General features: G+C 46.2%; 1 protein-coding gene and 1 pseudogene across 2 annotated transcripts in view; both read left to right on the forward strand.

Annotated features, from left to right (window-relative positions):
* The first annotated feature begins 3,754 nt into the window (after positions 1-3,754).
* LOC143766678 (uncharacterized) overlaps positions 3,755-19,594 on the forward strand; it is a 164,028-nt pseudogene continuing 148,188 nt past the window's right edge. The window contains exons 1-2 of the transcript XR_013213612.1: positions 3,755-3,821; positions 4,614-4,762. The product of XR_013213612.1 is annotated as an uncharacterized LOC143766678 (transcript). The remainder of the gene's footprint in view (positions 3,822-4,613; positions 4,763-19,594) is intronic.
* The window catches only part of LOC143766647 (uncharacterized), a 371,066-nt gene continuing 356,638 nt past the window's right edge, over positions 5,167-19,594 (forward strand). The window contains exons 1-3 of the mRNA XM_077254464.1: positions 5,167-5,276; positions 5,356-5,453; positions 5,652-5,742. Coding sequence (XP_077110579.1) covers positions 5,192-5,276; positions 5,356-5,453; positions 5,652-5,742 — 274 coding nt within the window. The 5' untranslated portion in view covers positions 5,167-5,191. The remainder of the gene's footprint in view (positions 5,277-5,355; positions 5,454-5,651; positions 5,743-19,594) is intronic.

Here is a 19,594-nt window from a genome sequence, read left to right on the forward strand (position 1 = left end):
GGCATACAGTAAATTAAACCCAAAAGTCATTATCTCAGTAAATTAGAATACTTTATAACACCAGCTTGAAAAAAGATTTTAAAATCTGAAATCTTGGCCTCCTGAAATTTATGATCAGTAACTCAATACTTGGTGTGGGCTCCTTTGGCATCAATTACTGCATCAATGCGGCGTGGCATGGAGGCGGGCTCGGCCTGGCCTATAGGGGAACAGGGGAATCCCCCCGATGGGCCCCTCTGCGGATCTGGTCCCTCAACCTTACTGTATAGGCAGTACTTGTTTTAATTCACTCCGTTCAGAAAAAAAGCAGCATCTCATACATTAACCAAACTACCCAGTTTATTATTACATAGAGATATAGGTAAATTTGTGAACCAGGATCATTTAATATTTGTGTGCAGGTGAAAAGTGGGCCCTCCCCAAAGTCAATGATACTGGTGGGCTCTTGGCACCCCAGTCCGACACTGCATGGAGGTGATCAGCCTGTGGCACTGCTGAGGTGTTATGGAAGCCAAGGTTGCTTTGATAGCAGCCTTCAGCTCATTTGCATTGTTGGGTCTGGTGTCTCATCTTCCTCTTTACAGTACCATATGGATTCTCCGTGGGGTTAGGGTCAGGCGAGTTTACTGGCCAATCAAGCACAATGATTCTGTTGTTTGTAAACCAGGTATTGGAACTTTTGGCAGTGTGGACAGGTGCCAAGTCCTGCTGGAGAATGAAATTTCCATCTCCAAAAAGCTTGTTGATAGAAGGCAGCATGAAGTGCTCTAAAATTTCATATTATCACAGAATGGAGGGCACCACCACAAATATATCCATAGAACTAAGTCCCGGATCTACCAAAACATGAAGAACCACAGACCCAAATACATAGAAAAAGACATGTTATAGTGGAGATCAACAGGACAATAATATAGAGTATAAATTTTATTGAAGTAAACTGAGCAAGCTTAAACATTAAAGACAATTAAAAGGCAGAAAATGCCCACAATGACCAAGGGAAGAGCTAGCCCCACGGACAATAATATTTTTGGCACCCGATAAGGAAAAAAGAACCCTTCAAAAGCAATTAATCAAACAGCAATTCTTAATAGGCTACACAGAGTTATTTTAGTAGTGGAGAGTCACATCCATAGCTTGCTCGTCATATTGCTTGAAGACACCATAAGATGACCTCCAACATATATGAAAGAATGTTATATAGCCAAGGTATATGAGAATACTAGAGAACAGTTGTTACCAATAATAGTGCAATCCCTGTGAGAGCCTAAGGAAGGGGTCCATCACCCCGCACAGAGTCCCCATATAATGGCATCTAAGAAGTACGGGGGGAAGGTAACAGGGACACACCATATAAAGACAAGAAAAAAGTATGATCTTGTCCACCCTGAATTACCTCTTTCCCAACAGGTTATACAATGCCAAATAACAAGTCATAATAGACACCAGTAAAAATCAGGGTTTTCACAACCAAAGCATTATCGTAGAAAGAGCTCCATACTTATTCAGTTCAGTCAGGTAAGGAGATCCACATATGCAACAGAGGTCTCTCCAATCAGTCAAACCTATCGGTCCTATCAGTCAAGGTGCCTGAGGTCTGTGGGGCTGTGCAGCCCAATGTGTAAAACACAGTGGACCTACACCAGCAGATGACATGGCTCCCCAAACCATCACTGATTGTGGAAACTTCACACTAGACCTCAAGCACCTTGGATTGTGTGCCTCTCCACTCTTCCTCCAGACTCTGGGACCTCGATTTCCAAATGCTAAATTTACTTTCATTTGAAAACAACACCTTTGAACATTGAGCAACAGTCCAGTTTTTTTTTCTCCTTGGCCCAGGTAAGACGCTCCTGGAGTTGTCTATTGGTCATGAGTGGCTTGACACAAGGAATGCGACTCTTGTAGCCCGTAGCCCATGTCCTGAATATGTCTGTGTAGCAATGACTCCAGCAGCAGTCCACTCATTGTGAATTTCCCCCAATTTTTTGAATGGCCTTTTTGTAACAATCCTTTCAAAGCTGCAGTTATCCCGGTTGCTTGTGCACCTTTTTCTACCACACTTTTTCCTTCCACTCAGCTTTCCATTAATATGCTTGGATACAGCACTCTGTGAACAGCCAGCTTCTTTGGCAATGACCTTCTGTGACTTACCTTCCTTGTGGAGTGTGTCTGTAACTGCCTTCTGGACATTTGTCAAGTCAGCAGTCTTCCCCATGATTGTGGAGCTACTGAAACAGACCAATGGACCTTTTTAAACACTTAGGAAGCCTTTGCAGGTGTTTTTTGTTAATTTTTCTAATTTACTGAGATAATGACTTTTGGGTTTTCATTGGCTGTAAGCCATAATCATCAACAGCAACAGAAATAAATCACTCTGTTTGTAATGACTGTACATAATATATGAGTTTCACATTTTGAATTGAAGAACAGAAAAAAGTTAACTTTATGATGATAATCTAATTTTGTGAGAAGCACTTGTATTTGAATTAGTCGTGAAAAGGGCTGTTGGCTTAATGTAACACCAGCAGAAACTCCCAATACCCGGATACTCGATCAAGTACTGAGCCCGCTCTCCCATCACCACACATCAACCTTCTTGATGCGTATCAAATTATAAGCCTCTCTGATGTCAAGGACAGAAAACCATTTAGCCCCCAAAGGCTGATTATAATCATGGCTCCGCTCCGTACACCTTGTACACATGCGGCTCTGCTCCATACACCTCGTACACACACGGCTCCGCTCCGTACACCTTGTACACACACTGCTCCGCTCTGTACACCTCGTACACACACGGCTCTGCTCCATACACCTCGTACATGCGTGGCTCCGCTCCATACACCTCATACATACGCAGCTCCGCTCCGTACACCTCGTACACACACAACTCCGCTCCGTACACCTCGTACACACACGGCTCAGCTCCATACACCTCATACACACAACTCCACTCCGTACACACACGGCTCCGCTCCATACACCTCGTACATGCGCCGCTCCGCTCCATACACCTCATACATACGCAGCTCCGCTCCGTACACCTCGTACACACACGGCTCCGCTCCATACATCTTGTACATGCGTGGCTCCACTCCCTACACCTTGTACACACACAACTCGGCTCTGTATAACTCGTACACACACGTCTCCACTCTGTACAGCTCCTACACACACAACTCCGCTCCATACACCTCGTACACACAGCTCTGCAACATCCACACTGTAAACCCCTCCTGACCCCACAAATAAACTTCCCCTCATCTAGCACCATGACAACCAGTACACACACGGCTCCGCTCCGTACACCTCTTACACACACGGCTCCACTCTATACACCTCGTACACACACAACTCCGCTCCGTACACCTCTTACACACACGGCTCCGCTCCGTACACCTCGTACACACGGCTCCGCTCCGTACACCTCGTACACACACGGCTCCGCTCCGTACACCTCGTACACACACGGCTCCACTCCGTACACCTCGTACACACACGGCTCTGCTCCGTACACCTCGTACACACACGGCTCCACTCCGTCCACCTCGTACACACACGGCTCTGCTCCGTACACCTCGTACACACACGGCTCTGCTACATCCACACTGTAAACCCCTCCTGACCCCACACATAAACTTCCCCTCATCCAGCACCATGACAACCAGCACAGCAGAGTCCTGCATACACTGAGGCCCCTGATCATGTGACCCCTGACTCCTCCCCTCCTGTGACCTCATCACAGGTCCTGTGCGCACAGAGCAGCCATATATGTGGAGTGCGGCTCTGCGGGTGGAGGGTCCACACCAGAACTGTAGCAGGTAAAGACCCCAATATCCACAGGTGTCCCTTCTAATTGGGGGAACTATCACCTCTAATAATCCTCGGACAGTTCTGACAAACACGGAAAAGTGCCCCTTTATGGAGGTGACAGAAAGTCTGTTTAGTCCCTTTAGCTCCATAGTATCAGCTCTAATCCAATGGTGAGAGAGCGATTTACCCTGAAGAGTCACAGATTGTGGGGGTGTTATATAATGTTATATTTAGGGGGTTTGTGTTGTCTCCTTACAAGAATCACAATGGTTTTGTTCCTTTTCTGCTGATAGATACAAACGACCCAACTATGAAAGACGGGAACCAAGGAAACCGTTATTACTCTCATAGTACGGGGCCCCCACACAGTATTGTTGGGAAACCTCCATATAGAGGCCGGTGGGGATGGAGTCAGTGACCGACTCTGGACAGATCTGTTCCTAGAGCCGCAGTAGGAGATGAAGATGTCGTCCTCATCATGGAGTAGTTATTTCTCCTGTCACGTGTAATGAATATCTCCTGCAGTATTACTAATGCCGATTCCAGGGTCGGGAAATGAGGCGAGAATTAGCGTTATGGAAGATGAGTCTATGAGGAACGTATTCAGCTGCCGACTCCGAGGGAGAAACTGCTTGTTGTCTGTGGCCGAAATATATAGGATTTATTAGTAGATGGAAAGAAGGAAACTAAATACTGTAAAATAATAAATCTCCTCATATGTTTCCCTTATTATCTCCAGTAATTGTATTATTACACAGGATTCTTATGATGTTACATCGGCTCATCTTCTTCTCATTCAGGTCTCTACAATATCGGATCCTCTCAGTGAAGATCTTCTATATAAGAGAATTTCCTGATTTACCCATCAAAGATGGATATGGACAGAGACAAGATGGTGGAGAGGATATTACACCTCACCCTAGAGATCCTCTTCCGGCTTACTGGAGAGGTGAGAGATTCTGATGACGTCACATTACATCATTCTTATCTATGGGAATAACAGATGGACAGAACTGGAGAGGTGAGGACTCTGGAAATGTCTGTAGTGAGATTTATTAATGTGTCTCCATAACCAGGATTACACGGTAGTGAAGAAGACCTCTAGTGAGCGCTGTCAGGACCCTGTGTCTGAGGGATGGGGAAGACCCCTCAGCCCAATCTCGGGGCCTCCACCTCACCCCCTGATACATGAGGACATCAATGACCAGAAGATCCTAGAACTCACCTACAAGATGATTGAGCTGCTGACTGGAGAGGTGACACTGCTGGGAATGCTGGGACATTATACAGTAACACTATGAAGGGATCAGGGGGATGACGGTATCATTGTATGTGTCAGGTTCCTATAAGGTGTCAGGATGTCGCCGTCTATTTCTCCATGGAGGAGTGGGAGTATCTAGAAGGACACAGAGATCTGTATAAGGACGTCATGATGGAGGTTCCCCAGCCCCTCACATCACCAGGTAATAGAACTAAATACACACGGCCTATAATTATCTCTATGTAAAGAATGAATTCAGTCCCTGTATGTGTTTCCTCCAGATCTATCCAGTAAGAGGACAACACCAGAGAGATGTCCCCGTCCTCTTCTTCCACAGGACTGTAAACAAGAAGATCCCAATGTTCCTCACGATCATCAGGTAGATGGAGAGAAGGTGTCATGAGATCTCCCCTATGATGTGTAGACGGCTGTGAAGGTCTTGTGCTCAGTCTTGTTTTATCCACCAGTATTATATGTTTTATACTTGTGTAATGAGAACGGTGGAGATGGCAGGATTAGAGCTGATCATAGATGGGACTTCTCCATCTGTCTGTGACTTTTACAATATTTGTTTCAGGGTGAAGAGCTGACCCATATTAATACTACAGAGACATATGTGAGGGGTGATGAGTGGTGTAAAGAGGAGATTCCTACATATGACTACCCAGGTGAGTAGTGACTAGAGATGAACCAGTATTTCAATGTTCAGTTCGGATTACATTCGCCTAATTTGCAATATTCGCCAAACATTACCGACCGTCATTCACATCAATGGGAGGCAAACACATGCACAACACCTTAGAACGGCCCCGAAATGCTGCCAAAACACATGAAATGAGTGAAAGAAACCAGGAAAGTGGCCTCAATTCAACCACAGTACAAACTGCAGCATGGAACTGCAGCTATCAGCCAGGCATGAGGTGCCGGGGTCTGGGACAGCATTTACAGCTTTCAAATAATAATAATAATAATCATCTTAATTGAATATAGCGCTAACATATTCCGCAGTGCTTTACAATTTGCACACATTATCATCGCTGTCCATGTTGGAGATCACAATCTAAATTCCCTTCCAGCATGTCTTTGCAATTGAACGTTACAGTAAGACGAGGTGGGTTAGGGATCGGTGTAGAGCCCCTTTGCTGGGAGTCCTGATGCCACATGCAACACCTCTACCTGCTTTCATGCTGAGGAACACTCAGGTGGCAAAATATCATAGTAACATGGTGACATAGTTAGCAAGGCCGAAAAAAGGCATTTGTCCATCCAGTTCAGCCTATATTCCGTCAGAATAAATCCCCAGATCTATGTCCTTCTAAAGAACCTAATAACTAAGATAACCTAAGATACAATATTGTTATGCTCCAGGAAGACATCCAGGCCTCGCTTGAACCCCACGACTGAGTTCGCCATCACCACCTCCTCAGGCAAGGAATTCCAGATTCTCACTGCCCTAACAGTAAAGAATCATCTTCTATGTTGGTGGAAAAACCTTCTCTCCTCCAGACGCAGAGAATGCCCCTTTGTGACTGTCAACTTTCCTAGTATAAACAGGTCCTCAGAGAGATATTTGTATTGTCCCCTTATATACTTATACATGATTATAAGATAGCCCCTCAGTCTTCTTTTTTCTAGATTAATTAATCCTAATTTTGCTAATCTCTCTGGGTAGTGTAGTTTCCCCATCCCCCTTTATTAATTTTGTTGCCCTCCTTTGTACTCGCTCTAGTTCCATTATATCCTTCCTGAGCACCGGTGCCCAAAACTGGACACAGTACTCCATGTGCGGTCTAACCAGGGATTTGTACAGAGACAGTATAATGGTCTCATCATGTGTATCCAGACCTCTTTTAATGCACCCCATGATCCTGTTTGCCTTGGCAGCCGCTGCCTGGCACTGTCTGCTCCAGGTAAGTTTATCATTAACTAGGATCCCCAAGTCCTTCTCCCTGTCAGATTTACCCAGTGGTTTCCCGTTCAGTGTGTAATGGTGATATTGATTCCTTCTTCCCATGTGTATAACCTTATTTATCATTGTTAAACCGCATCTTCCACCTTTCAGCCCAAGTTTCCAACTTATCCAGATCCATCTGTAGCAGAATACTATCTTCTCTTGTATTAACTGCTTTACATAGTTTTGTATCATCTGCAAATAACGATATTTTACTGTGTAAATCTTCTACCAGATCATTAATGAATATGTTGGAGATAACAGGTCCCAACTCTGACCCCTGCGGTACCCCACTGGTCACAGCGACGCAGTTATAGAATGTACCATTTATAACCACCCTCTGCTTTCTATCACTAAGCCAGTTACTTACCCATTTACACACATTTTCCCCCAGACCCAGCATTCTCATTTTGTGTACCAACCTCTTGTGTGGCACGGTATCAAACGCTTTGGAAAAATCAAGATATACCACGTCCAATGACTCACCATGGTCCAGCCTATAGCTTACCTCTTCATGAAAACTGAGTAGATTGGTATGACAGGAGTGATTCCTCATTAACCCATGCTGATATGGAGTTAAACAGTTATTCTCATTGAGATAATCCAGAATAACATCCCTCAGAAACCCTTCAAATATTTTACCAACAATAGAGGTTAGACTTACTGGCCTATAATTTCCAGGTTCACCTTTAGAGCCATTTTTGAATATTGGTACCACATTTGCTATGTGCCAGTCCTGTTGAAGAGACCTCGTAGCTATAGAGTCCCTAAGTATAAGAAATAATGGTTTGTCTATTACATTACTTAGTTCTCTTAGTGCTCATGGGTGTATGCCATCCAGACCCAGAGATTTAGCTATTTTAATCTTATTTAGCCGGTTTCGCACCTCTTCTTGGGTTAGATTGGTGACCCTTAATATAGGGCTTCCTTGTCTCTCGGCATTTCACCTAGCATTTTATTTTCCACTTAATACCGTGGAGAAGAAGGTGTTTATTATATTAGCTTTTTCCTCATCATCTACAACCATTCTTTCCTCACAATTTTTTAAGGGGCCTACACTTTCACTTATGATACTTTTACTATTGATATAGTTGAACAGTTTGGGATTAGTTTTAGGGTATGTGTCCACTGGCCGGATTACATCCGGATTAGCTGCAGATTGAACACTGCATACGCTGCATACAACCGCAGCGTTCAACCGCAGCGTGCAGATGTTACAGCATAGTGGAGTGGATTTTATGAAATCCCATATCCACTATGCATGTGAACACGCATCCGGCGACCCTGCGTTTACGGACATGCAGGGCGTCTTTTTCGAACACCGCATGTCTGTTTACCTTGCGGCAACGCTCCGTCACCGCAAGGTAAATAACAGGGTCCTATGTATTGGGTGCGGCGTTTCTGGATGTGTGCAATGAATACATCCGGAATCACCACGCGTACAGAAGGTGGCGGCGCTTTGGGCGGAGCGAGTTTTCCGCTCCTTCCAAAGCGACGGCAATCCGGACTGTGGACACATACCCTTATGCTCCTTAGCAATGTGCTTCTCCACTTCCTTTTTGGCAGCTTAAATTAGTTTTTTAGATAAAGTATTTTTCTTCTTATAGTTTTTTAGAGCTTCATTGGTGCCATCCTGCTTTAGTAGTTTAAATGTTTTCTTTTTACTGTTTATTGCCCCTCTTACCTCTTTGTTAATTCACATTGGGTCTTTCCTATTTCTTGTCCTTTTATTCCCACAAGGTATAAACCACTTACAGTGCCTATTTAGGATGTTCTTAAACATTTCCCATTTATTATCTGTATTCATATTTCTGAGGACATTGTCCCAGTCACCCAGATTAAGGGCATCTCTAAGGCTAATTTCACACTAGCGTTTATCTGGGCTGCGGACTTCCCCTGTGAAGCCCCGCCCACTGCCACACCTCTTCGTTCAGCTCCACCTACGGCTGCATGCTCACTCTATCTTTAACATTGGGTACGCAGGCCATGACGCTGTATGCGGATCCGCCGCATGCGTCACTTACGGGTGTTGTTGTGTGTCCTTTTCTTCTTTGCTTGTGTCACGCTCACGTCCTGACTGGTGGGCGTGAGCTCGGGGGGGGGGGGGGTTTGTGGCCCCACTGTGCCACAAACCAGACTACCCTGGAAGCGGCGTGACTATGACAGCTGCCTGGGTTTTCACTGGAGCCTCTGATGGTGAAGTCAGTCTTGTGCAGCAGGCAGCTGCCAGGTGCTACTCCAGGGTGATGTCTGGCTGTGGCTGCTGATCCCACTTGGGAGACAGGAACACCAGGATTACAGCGGGCATCAGGCAGGACTGGCAGAAGAGCACAGCTGAAACTCAGACGAGTAGGCTGGCACGGCTGAGACACAGGGCTGGCTGAGACATGGCAGAGAACACAGGGCTGGCAGGCATGGCAGAGAACACAGGGCTGGCAGAGAACACGGCTGGTTGATGTGGTGTATGAAGGAACAGGTAGGGACCTGTTCACACTGAAAGTGCAGTTACGGATATGTAGTATGGAGGAACAGGTAGGGACCTGTTCACAATGGAGGTGCAGGAACGGATATGAAGTATGGAGGAACAGGTAGGGACCTGTTCACACAGGAGGTGCAGGAAAGGAAACAAGCAGAAAGGAATGAGGTATGAAGGAACAGGTTGGGACCTGTTCACACAGGAGATGCAGGTACGGAAACAAGCCAGAAGGAAAGGAGAATGAAGGAACAGGTTGGGACCTGTTCACACAGGAAGAGAACCGCAAGGCTGCGGATAGGAGCGGTAGAGCAGCAAGAGAACACAGCAATAAAAGCTAAGCAGAGCAGAACCACAAGGAATATGGAGAGGAACTGCAGCAAGAGATTACTGCAGCAGCAGAAGCTAAGCAGAGTAGAATGGAGTGGAACCGCAGGAGTGCGGAGCAGAGGTAAAGCCACAAAGGTACAGAGCAGGCAGAGCCGCAAGAGTGCGGAGTGTAAGTAGACTGAGAACACGAGGAAAGACACAGCAGGGAAGGAAGCCACAGACAAGGAGACTGAGATATGACTAAGTTCAGACAAGGAAATGGAACAAGACAAGAAACAAGGACAAAGACACAGGGACCAGGATATTCTGCCTCCTGGAGGGCGGACAACAAGATCAAGGCAAGAATACAGAGTAAAGCCTCCAGAGAGGGAGTAACACAGAGCAAGGCCTGGCAAACTCAGAAGCTAAACACAAACTGAGCTAACACATTGCACAGGCCCAGACCACTGGGTGGAGCTGCACTATATACTGGAGGCCTCTTGGTAATTGGTCAGGAACAGATTAGACAGATGCACCTGATTCCTAGAAGAACCAGAGAGTTCAGGCGCCGGCACCCTATGCACTCAGCCAGGAGGCATGCAGAGAGCAGAGACACAGAATATGCAGCTGGCATGAAACAGAAACCACATCATGACCTGGAGCAGTGGGTAAGATAGTGTGAGAGATGAGAGGCCATGCTGTGATGCCAGCAGAGTTGTTACATTTTGCTGTAGTACCTCATCCTTAGGTGTGCCATTTTCGTCCTCCACAAGGCCTTGGTATCAGTTTCTCAGTTGTGTTGTTGGTGATGTCTCCATGGTCTTTCTTCTTTTGGTCACATGCTTCCACTCTTCTGCTTTTGGAGGTTCTCCGACACTTTCTTCACCTTCTGTGACCAGTAGAGATGCTTCTGTTCTGTCTAGGAAGTCTTCATTTTCTTTGAGTTTCAGTGTTGCAATTCTTTCTTCCAGACCCCGCACCTTTTCTTCTTAAAGGGCCAGTAGTCTATACTTCTGACAGTGAAGTTGGATTCTTCTTCTGGTCAATCTGTGAACATGTAGCACATATTGCAGCTCGCTATGTAGGTGGTCTGCCATGTTGCTCCTGGATCCTGCTGACTTGCTATGTGTTTTCCTTCTTGTGTAATCTTCTGTGTTTATTTCTTGTGTAATCTTCTCAATCAGCCAAGCTTTCTTGCAATAATGTCCTAGAGGCAAAAATTTCTCAAGCTTCCATTCCTCATTTGGCAATGCTTTCCAAGCAGCTGGTCCCGGCTGTACCCAACAATCTTCTTGCCTGAGGGAGACTCTTTGCTTTTCCCAGAAGGCAATTGGAACATGCAAATTGTCCTCCTCAAGCCTCAGCTTTCTAGACTACCACTGTCAGAAAAATTTAAGGATATTAACATGGGTAGTTGAGTCCAATGAAGTGGAAGTGGAGGCCTGATGGTCTCGGAGGCCTACTGCTACAGGCAACATGCATGAAGGAGACCCAACCAGGAGTGTTCACATTTCCAGAAATTATTGGCAGACACAACACAAGTGGCATCAATTTCACCACAGTAGAAATAGTATAATAGGGACTGACTAAGGGTACCGTCACACATTGAAATTTTCATCGCTGCGACGGCACGATTCGTGACGTCGCAGCATTGTATAATCATCGCTCCAGCGTCGTAGACTGCGGTCACACGTTGCAATCACGGCGCTGGAGCGATGCCGAAGTCCCTGGGTAACCAGGGTAAACATCGGGTAACTAAGCGCAGGGCCGCGCTTAGTAACCCGATGTTTACCCTGGTTACCAGCGTAAACGTAAAAAAACAAACCGTACATACTCACCCGTCGGTGTCCTCTGCTCTCACTTTCCGGCCGGCACTCAGAGCAGGAAGCAGACGGCAAGGGACCTGAAGGACACCGACGGGTGAGTATGTACGGTTTGTTTTTTTACGTTTACGCTTGTAACCAGGGTAAACATCGGGTTACTAAGCGCGGCCCTGCGCTTAGTTACCCGATGTTTACCCTGGTTACAAGCGAAGACATCGCTGGATCGCTGTCACACACAACAATCCAGCGATGTCAGCGGGTGATCAAGCGACGAAAGAAAGTTCCAAACGATCTGCTACGACGTACGATTCTCAGCAGGGTGTCTGATCGCAGTAGCGTGTCAGACACAGCGATATCGTAACGATATCGCTAGAACGTCACGAATCGTAACGTCGTAGCGATGGAAATTTCAATGTGTGACGGTACCCTTAGAGTGCAGTTACGTGACATTAATGCATCATGCTAAAAATGCATTATCATCTAATCTGTACAGTCTACAATTGGGATGCAAAAGTCCTTGGAGATCCATGACTTGTTCATCTTGATGAATGTTAGGTGGTCTACACTTTCAGGGGACTGCCGGCTGCATTTATCCGTCACGTCCTGGGAGAACGCTGGCTGCCGGGCACGGTAAAACCTCTAAGGCTGGTGAGGCGAGCTGAGGCCACTCATCAATTTTAGAAGAACAAAATATGAAGGGGTCCAAACCCTCCCTGGTGATATTGATATTTAGTTCTAGATACTCCTGCACCATCCTCTCTATTCTTTCACCATGTGTAAGACTTGGACTCTGTTGCACGAGTTGGTCTAAAAAAAGTCTCAATGGACTCACAGAAATTGCTTCTTCCACTTCCACCGCTGTTGCTAATGTTTTGGTGTTGACTAATTGACGTGCCGTAGGTTGGAAGTCTACAGTTGCAATGCGAACTTTGTGCTTCATTGCTGTCTTGGGGAAAAGCTCTCTTAAAGGGAACCTGTCACCGGAATTTGTCGGGACCAGTTTTCGGTCATATGGGCGGGGTTTTTGGGTGTTTGATTCACCCTTTCCTTACCCACTGGCTGCATTCTGGCCACAATATTGGATTAAAGTTCATTCTCTGTCCTCCGTAGTACACGCCTGCGCAAGGCAATCTTGCCTTGCGCACGCGCAGTATGCTTTGCCCAACTGCGGGCAAAGACGAAAAGCATTTTGTGCGCATGTGTCGGCGCACTATGTCCCGGAACACAGCAAAATACTTCCGGGACATAGTGCGCCGGCGCATGCGCACTAATGCTTTTCGGCTTTGCCCGCAGTTGGGCAAAGCATACTGCGGAAGGCAAGATTTCTTTGCTCAGGCGTGTACTACGGAGGACAGAGAATGAACTTCAATCCAATATTGCGGCCAGCATGCAGCCAGCGGGTAAGGAAAGGGTGAATCAAACACCCGAAAATCCCGCCCATATGACCGAAAACCGGTCCCGCCAAATTCCGGTGATAGGTTCCCTTTAAGGCTGTGTAGAAGCGTGTTTTGATACTCCAGCATTCGTGGGTCCCTTTCTAGGGCGGGAATCCTCTTTCAAAATTTGGTTTTATAATGTGGATCTAATAAAGTGTCAACCCAGTAGTCAGCATTATTCTTAATCATAACTGTACGGGGATCATGTTGCAGATAGTGCAGCACGAAGGCACTCGTATGACTGTCTCTACCATGAGGTTCAAGCCCATGCTGTGTTAGTGGCTGGGTAACAACGAGGCTCGTTTCCTCCATCCCCTCCTGCCAACCACGAACAACAGAGAGGAGAGGATTATCCTCTTCATCTAACAGTTCACCTCTTCCTCCTCCTTTTGTTCTTCGGATCATGCACCTTTGATAACAGCTTGTCTGTTATCACCAGCTCCCATCGATCACAGTAACCCACCCTCCCTTGGCACCCACCTGTGTGATGACAGTCTTTAAACTTAGAGACAATGTTATCCCTTCTGCATCCTCCTCTGCTTCCTCCTCTTCTTCTGTTACCACCTGCTAACATCTCAGCCATTTCAAAACTGTGCAGTAGGGTGCAGAGGTCCTTAATCTGTGCCCACTCTGTAAATGTGATATACACCACGTCCGTACTGCGTTGGCCCAGGCTATACGACATGACATACTGCGTCAGGGCTTGTTGCGGCAACATGTGCTGAGTGGAATTCCACCGTGTCGGCACATCGCATATCAACCTGTTAACTGGCATGCACCAGAGGTGTAGTTAGGGGTTCAGCTCAGGGGGGGGCGAAACTTCTCAGTGGGCCCCTAACCCCTGATTACAACTATGGTGGTGCACTCTAATCGTGGGTATAGCAGAACGTCAGCAGATGATCCTGCTGTAGGTAAAAAAAATCTCCAAAAAGACCAACACTGATATTACCACCATACAGTGACCATATAGTGGTGGACACCAGTCGTACAAAGCATACAAGTGATTACAGTACACTTAGATGGTGACCTACAGCTGACGTTGTTTTTGATGGAATCGTTAATTTTTCCCGTCTTTTCCATCTGCCCCAGACCAACATGACTTCTTCCACCCAGGACTGCTGCAGAGATTACAACAAAGACACATTTCACTTTTCACATTTTCCTCACTGTCCCCAATGGGACTATTCTCAACTTGCACAAACTCCTCATCCTTATGTCACCCCAATACTGAGCCGCTGCCATACGTGTCCCTATTACTGCCCCTGCAGTGTGGTACAACAGCAATGCTCCTCATACTGATTCACATAGTAATACCAACACTGTGCCCTTACATAGTAAAATGTCTCCTTTGTGCCCTCACAGTAGCCCCAAACTCTTTACAGGCCCCCACAGTAACTCCCACGCTGTATAATGACCCCTGCATTATCTCCCCCGCTGTATAATGACTCCGTATTAGCTCCAATGCTGTATAATGACTCTGTATTAGCTCCTACACTGTATAATGACTCCGTATTAGCTCCCACGCTGTATAATGACTCCGTATTAGCTCCAATGCTGTATAATGACTCTGTATTAGCTCCAATGCTGTATAATGACTCCGTATTAGCTCTCATGCTGTATAATGACTCCGTATTCGCTCCCATGCTGTATAATGACTCCGTATTAGCTCCCACGCTGTATAATGACTCCGTATTAGCTCCAATGCTGTATAATGACTCCGTATTAGCTCCAATGCTGTATAATGACTCCGTATTAGCTCCAATGCTGTATAATGACTCCGTATTAGCTCCAATGCTGTATAATGACTCCGTATTAGCTCCAATGCTGTATAATGGCCCCTGCATTATCACTCACGCTGTATAATGACTCCGTATTAGCTCCTACGCTGTATGACTCCGTATTAGCTCCAATGCTGTATAATGACTCCGTATTAGCTCCAATGCTGTATAATGACTCCGTATTAGCTCCAATGCTGTATAATGACTCCGTATTAGCTCCCATGCTGTATAATGACTCTGTATTAGCTCCAATGCTGTATAATGACTCCGTATTAGCTCCCACGCTGTATAATGACTCCGTATTAGCTCCAATGCTGTATAATGACTCCGTATTAGCTCCAATGCTGTATAATGACTCCGTATTAGCTCCAATGCTGTATAATGACTCCGTATTAGCTCCAATGCTGTATAATGGCCCCTGCATTATCACTCACGCTGTATAATGACTCCGTATTAGCTCTCACGCTGTATAATGACTCCTTATTAGCTCTCACGCTGTATAATGACCCCCACAATAGCTCCCAATCCTTGGATTCTGTGGGCTGATACTTGCACAGCTCTGATATATATGACAAAGAGCTAAATAGAAGAAAATAGAAAGAGCTAGTAGGTGCATACAGAGTCCAGCATATGGGCATAGCTCCCTGAATGTATCCAGGTAACCCTAAAGGAATACTCTTGTCTGGTGAAGAATCCAAAGAGGGAAATGGAAAAAAAGGCGACCAGAAGAAAGAGAGGGAGGTAGAATATTACCAATCTAAAGTACACCCCCTGGTTCGTCTGTTCCTTTTCCCCTTCTCCCCCTTTGGGGGTCTTGCTGTCTAGACAGAGTATTTGTTCAGGGTCCTGCACCAATATATGATCTCCTATACGCACCTATTTGCTGTTTCTATTTTCTTCTGTCTTGCTATTTATTCAGCCTCAACTTTTTTATTTTTAATACAAGGTTTCATAATGGGGTTTTCATGTTTACTACCGTGGATTTACTGATATGAGATCATGCAGACACTGTACTGATAGGATACTGACCTTGGCTATAGGGTAGATGGATGGATAGATAGATATCTGTTGTGAACTCTGTTTTCGGGCTCCCTCTTGTGGTCACTGGCGGTATGGTGTGACTTTTGCTTTGGGCTCCCCCTGGTGGCTTTGTTTGTTATCCTGCTGGTCTCTGGCTATCAGCTGGTTCGTTATCCTCTGGGAGGTTCCTATATAGCTCTGTTTTACTTCCACTTGTTGCCGGCTGTCGATGTAATCAGTGCTACTCAGATTCCTTCTGACTGCCTTGCTCCCAGTCCATCCAGGACAAGCTAAGTTTTGTTTGCTCATTTTTTGATCAGCAGTGTTTATCATGTTTTCTTGTCCAGCTTGCTAAAATGTGATTCCCTCGCTTGCTGGATGCTCTAGTGGACTGAGTTTCTCCCCACACACCATTAGTTGGTGCGTGGGTTCTTGAAATCTCAGGATGGATATTTTGTAAGGGTTTTTTATTGATCGCATAGACCCCTGCTCTATTTTCTGCTTTCTAGTACTAGTGGGCCTCTTTTGCTGAATCTGATTTCATCCCTATGTATGTGCCTTCTTCTTACTTCACCGTTAATATTTGTTGGGGGCTTCTATATCTTTGGGGATTATTTCTCTGGAGGCAAGCGAGGTCTTTCTTTCTCTTTAGGGGTAGCTAGTTCCTCAGGCTGGCTCGAGACGTCTAGGAATTTTTTAGGCACGTTCACCGGCTACCTCTAGTTGTTTTGGATAGGTTCAGATTTGCGATCAGTCCAGTTACCATCTCCCTAGAGCTTGTCCTTAGTTTATTCACTTGCTGGTCTATTCGTGATCCTCAGCCACTTAGGATCATAACAGATATCCTATAGCCGGGGTCAGGGTCCTATCAGACCAGTATAATATAAATATCTCTATATATAATTGTCTAAGGGTTTTTCCGTCTGTCTGTCTGTCTGTCCTGGAAATCCCGCGTCTCTGATTGGTCAAGACCTGGCGGCCTCGACCAATCAGCGACGGGCACAGCATGGCGACGATGATGTCATAATGGGCACAGTATCGATGTAGATGTCATAATGGTTGCCATGGCAACGATGATGTCATAAAGGTTGCCTCGACCAATCAGCGACGGGCACAGTCTGCCGCGAATTCTGGAATCATTGTCCATATACTACGGGGACATGCATATTCTAGAATACCCGATGCGTTAGAATCGGGCCACAATCTAGTCTATATATATATAATTGTCTAAGGGTTTTTCTGTCTGTCTGTCTGTCCTGGAAATCCCGCGTCTCTGATTGGTCACCTCGACCAATCAGCGACGGGCACAGCATGACGACGATGAAGTCATAAAGGTTGCCTCGACCAATCAGCGACGGGCACAGTCTGCCACGAATTCTGGAATCATCATTGTCCATATACTACGGGGACATGCATATTCTAGAATACCCGATGCATTAGAATCGGGCCACAATCTAATATATATATATATATATACACTCACCGGCCACTTTATTAGGTACACCTGTCCAACTTCTTGTTAACACTTAATTTCTAATCAGCCAATCACATGGCGGCAACTCAGTGCATTTAGGCATGTAGACATGGTCAAGACAATCTCCTGCAGTTCAAACCGAGCATCAGTATGGGGAAAAAAGGTGATTTGAGTGCCTTTGAACGTGGCATGGTTGTTGGTGCCAGAAGGGCTGGTCTGAGTATTTCAGAAACTGCTGATCTACTGGGATTTTCACGCACAACCATCTCTAGGGTTTACAGAGAATGGTCCGAAAAAGAAAAAAAATCCAGTGAGCGGCAGTTCTGTGGGCGGAAATGCCTTGTTGATGCCAGAGGTCAGAGGAGAATGGGCAGACTGGTTCGAGCTGATAGAAAGGCAACAGTGACTCAAATCGCCACCCGTTACAACCAAGGTAGGCCTAAGAGCATCTCTGAACGCACAGTGCGTCGAACTTTGAGGCAGATGGGCTACAGCAGCAGAAGACCACACCGGGTACCACTCCTTTCAGCTAAGAACAGGAAACTGAGGCTACAATTTGTACAAGCTCATCGAAATTGGACAGTAGAAGATTGGAAAAACGTTGCTTGGTCTGATGAGTCTCGATTTCTGCTGCGACATTCGGATGGTAGGGTCAGAATTTGGCGTAAACAACATGAAAGCATGGATCCATCCTGCCTTGTATGGAGCATCTTTGGGATGTGCAGCCGACAAATCTGCGGCAACTGTGTGATGCCATCATGTCAATATGGACCAAAATCTCTGAGGAATGCTTCCAGCACCTTGTTGAATCTATGCCACGAAGAATTGAGGCAGTTCTGAAGGCAAAAGGGGGTCCAACCCGTTACTAGCATGGTGTACCTAATAAAGTGGCCGGTGAGTGTATGTATGTATATATATATATATATATATATATATATATATATATATATATATATATATATATATATATATACGCACGCACGCACGCACGCACTGACAAGTCAGGTCGGTAATGTGCACTGATAGATTTTACCCCGGCTGCAGGACCCCACAGAGAAGGATATATGTCTCTTACACACACACACACACACGCACACACGCACTATATATACATATCCTCATCTGTGGGGTCCTGCAGCCAGGGTCATATCTATCAGTGCACATTACTGACCTGTCTTGTCAGTCTCTGTCTGAGACACTATGAGACCATGAGACTTATGGCAGCTGTTATGAAGTCTCTTACAGATTGGGTCATGCTTGGTGACCTGCACTGTCCAGTCTGTAGTTCAAGCAACCGCCATAAATCTACAGTGCCTCAGATATAGACTGCAGATATACAGCACAAGGCCGGATCTTATCAGGAGGGGAGCCGTGTTCTGCCACATCCTCCCTACATGGTGCAGACATCTCCGGCCAGTACCTGCAGAAATCTGTACTGTTACTTACAGCACTACTGTCCTGTGACTGTCTTGCTCTTCTCTGGACACTCACAGAGGCCGTGCCGTGGTCCTCCTGACTTCTCTGCAGCAGAGCAGACATGCTCACACAGCGTGCAGTGTGGGCATGACTGTCTGCTGTATACTGGAGCCAGCAGACAGGTACAGTGCTGGCACCTATCCTCCCTCGTCCATGTATTCCTCTGGCTCTCCCCGGACACTGCCTGCGGTAGTGCAGGGAGATCGTGTCTCTCTGCTCTACAACAGAGAATGGAGATTAACTATATCAGCGGGCTGTGCACACTGATATAATTAAGTGTAGTGTAGCTCCGGGTGGGCCCCTGTGAGCAGTGGGCCCGGGGCGGCCTCACCCTCTGCCCCCTGGTAGCTACGCTACTGGCATGCACAAAGACCTTGTATCGATGCAAGTCGATGACCACAGGGGGTCTGAACGATGGAAATGAGCATATAGATTACGTACTTTCTTTTCTCACCCAGGCTAGGATAGTGGCTGAGAAAACGCTACACCACCAGGTTGAGGACGTGAGCTACGCAAGGCACGTGTGTGAGCTTGCCTCACCGTATTGCCGCCACCAGGGTCGCACCGTTGTCGGACATGGCCTTCCCTGGATGCAGGTTCAGAGGAGACAGCCATTGATCAAACTCGGCTTGAAGAGCTGTCCACAACTCTTCAGCTGTATGATTGAGATCTCCAAGACATATCAATTTTAAGACTGCCTGATTGCAGTGAGCCCTGGCTGCGTAGTACGGAGGTAGTGGGGGTTCACTCTGCACTGTTGGGACACGTGTCTCATGAAGG

This window comes from Ranitomeya variabilis, chromosome 4 (genome assembly GCF_051348905.1).
Source record: "Ranitomeya variabilis isolate aRanVar5 chromosome 4, aRanVar5.hap1, whole genome shotgun sequence".
In the NCBI taxonomy this organism is placed as follows: domain Eukaryota; kingdom Metazoa; phylum Chordata; class Amphibia; order Anura; family Dendrobatidae; genus Ranitomeya; species Ranitomeya variabilis.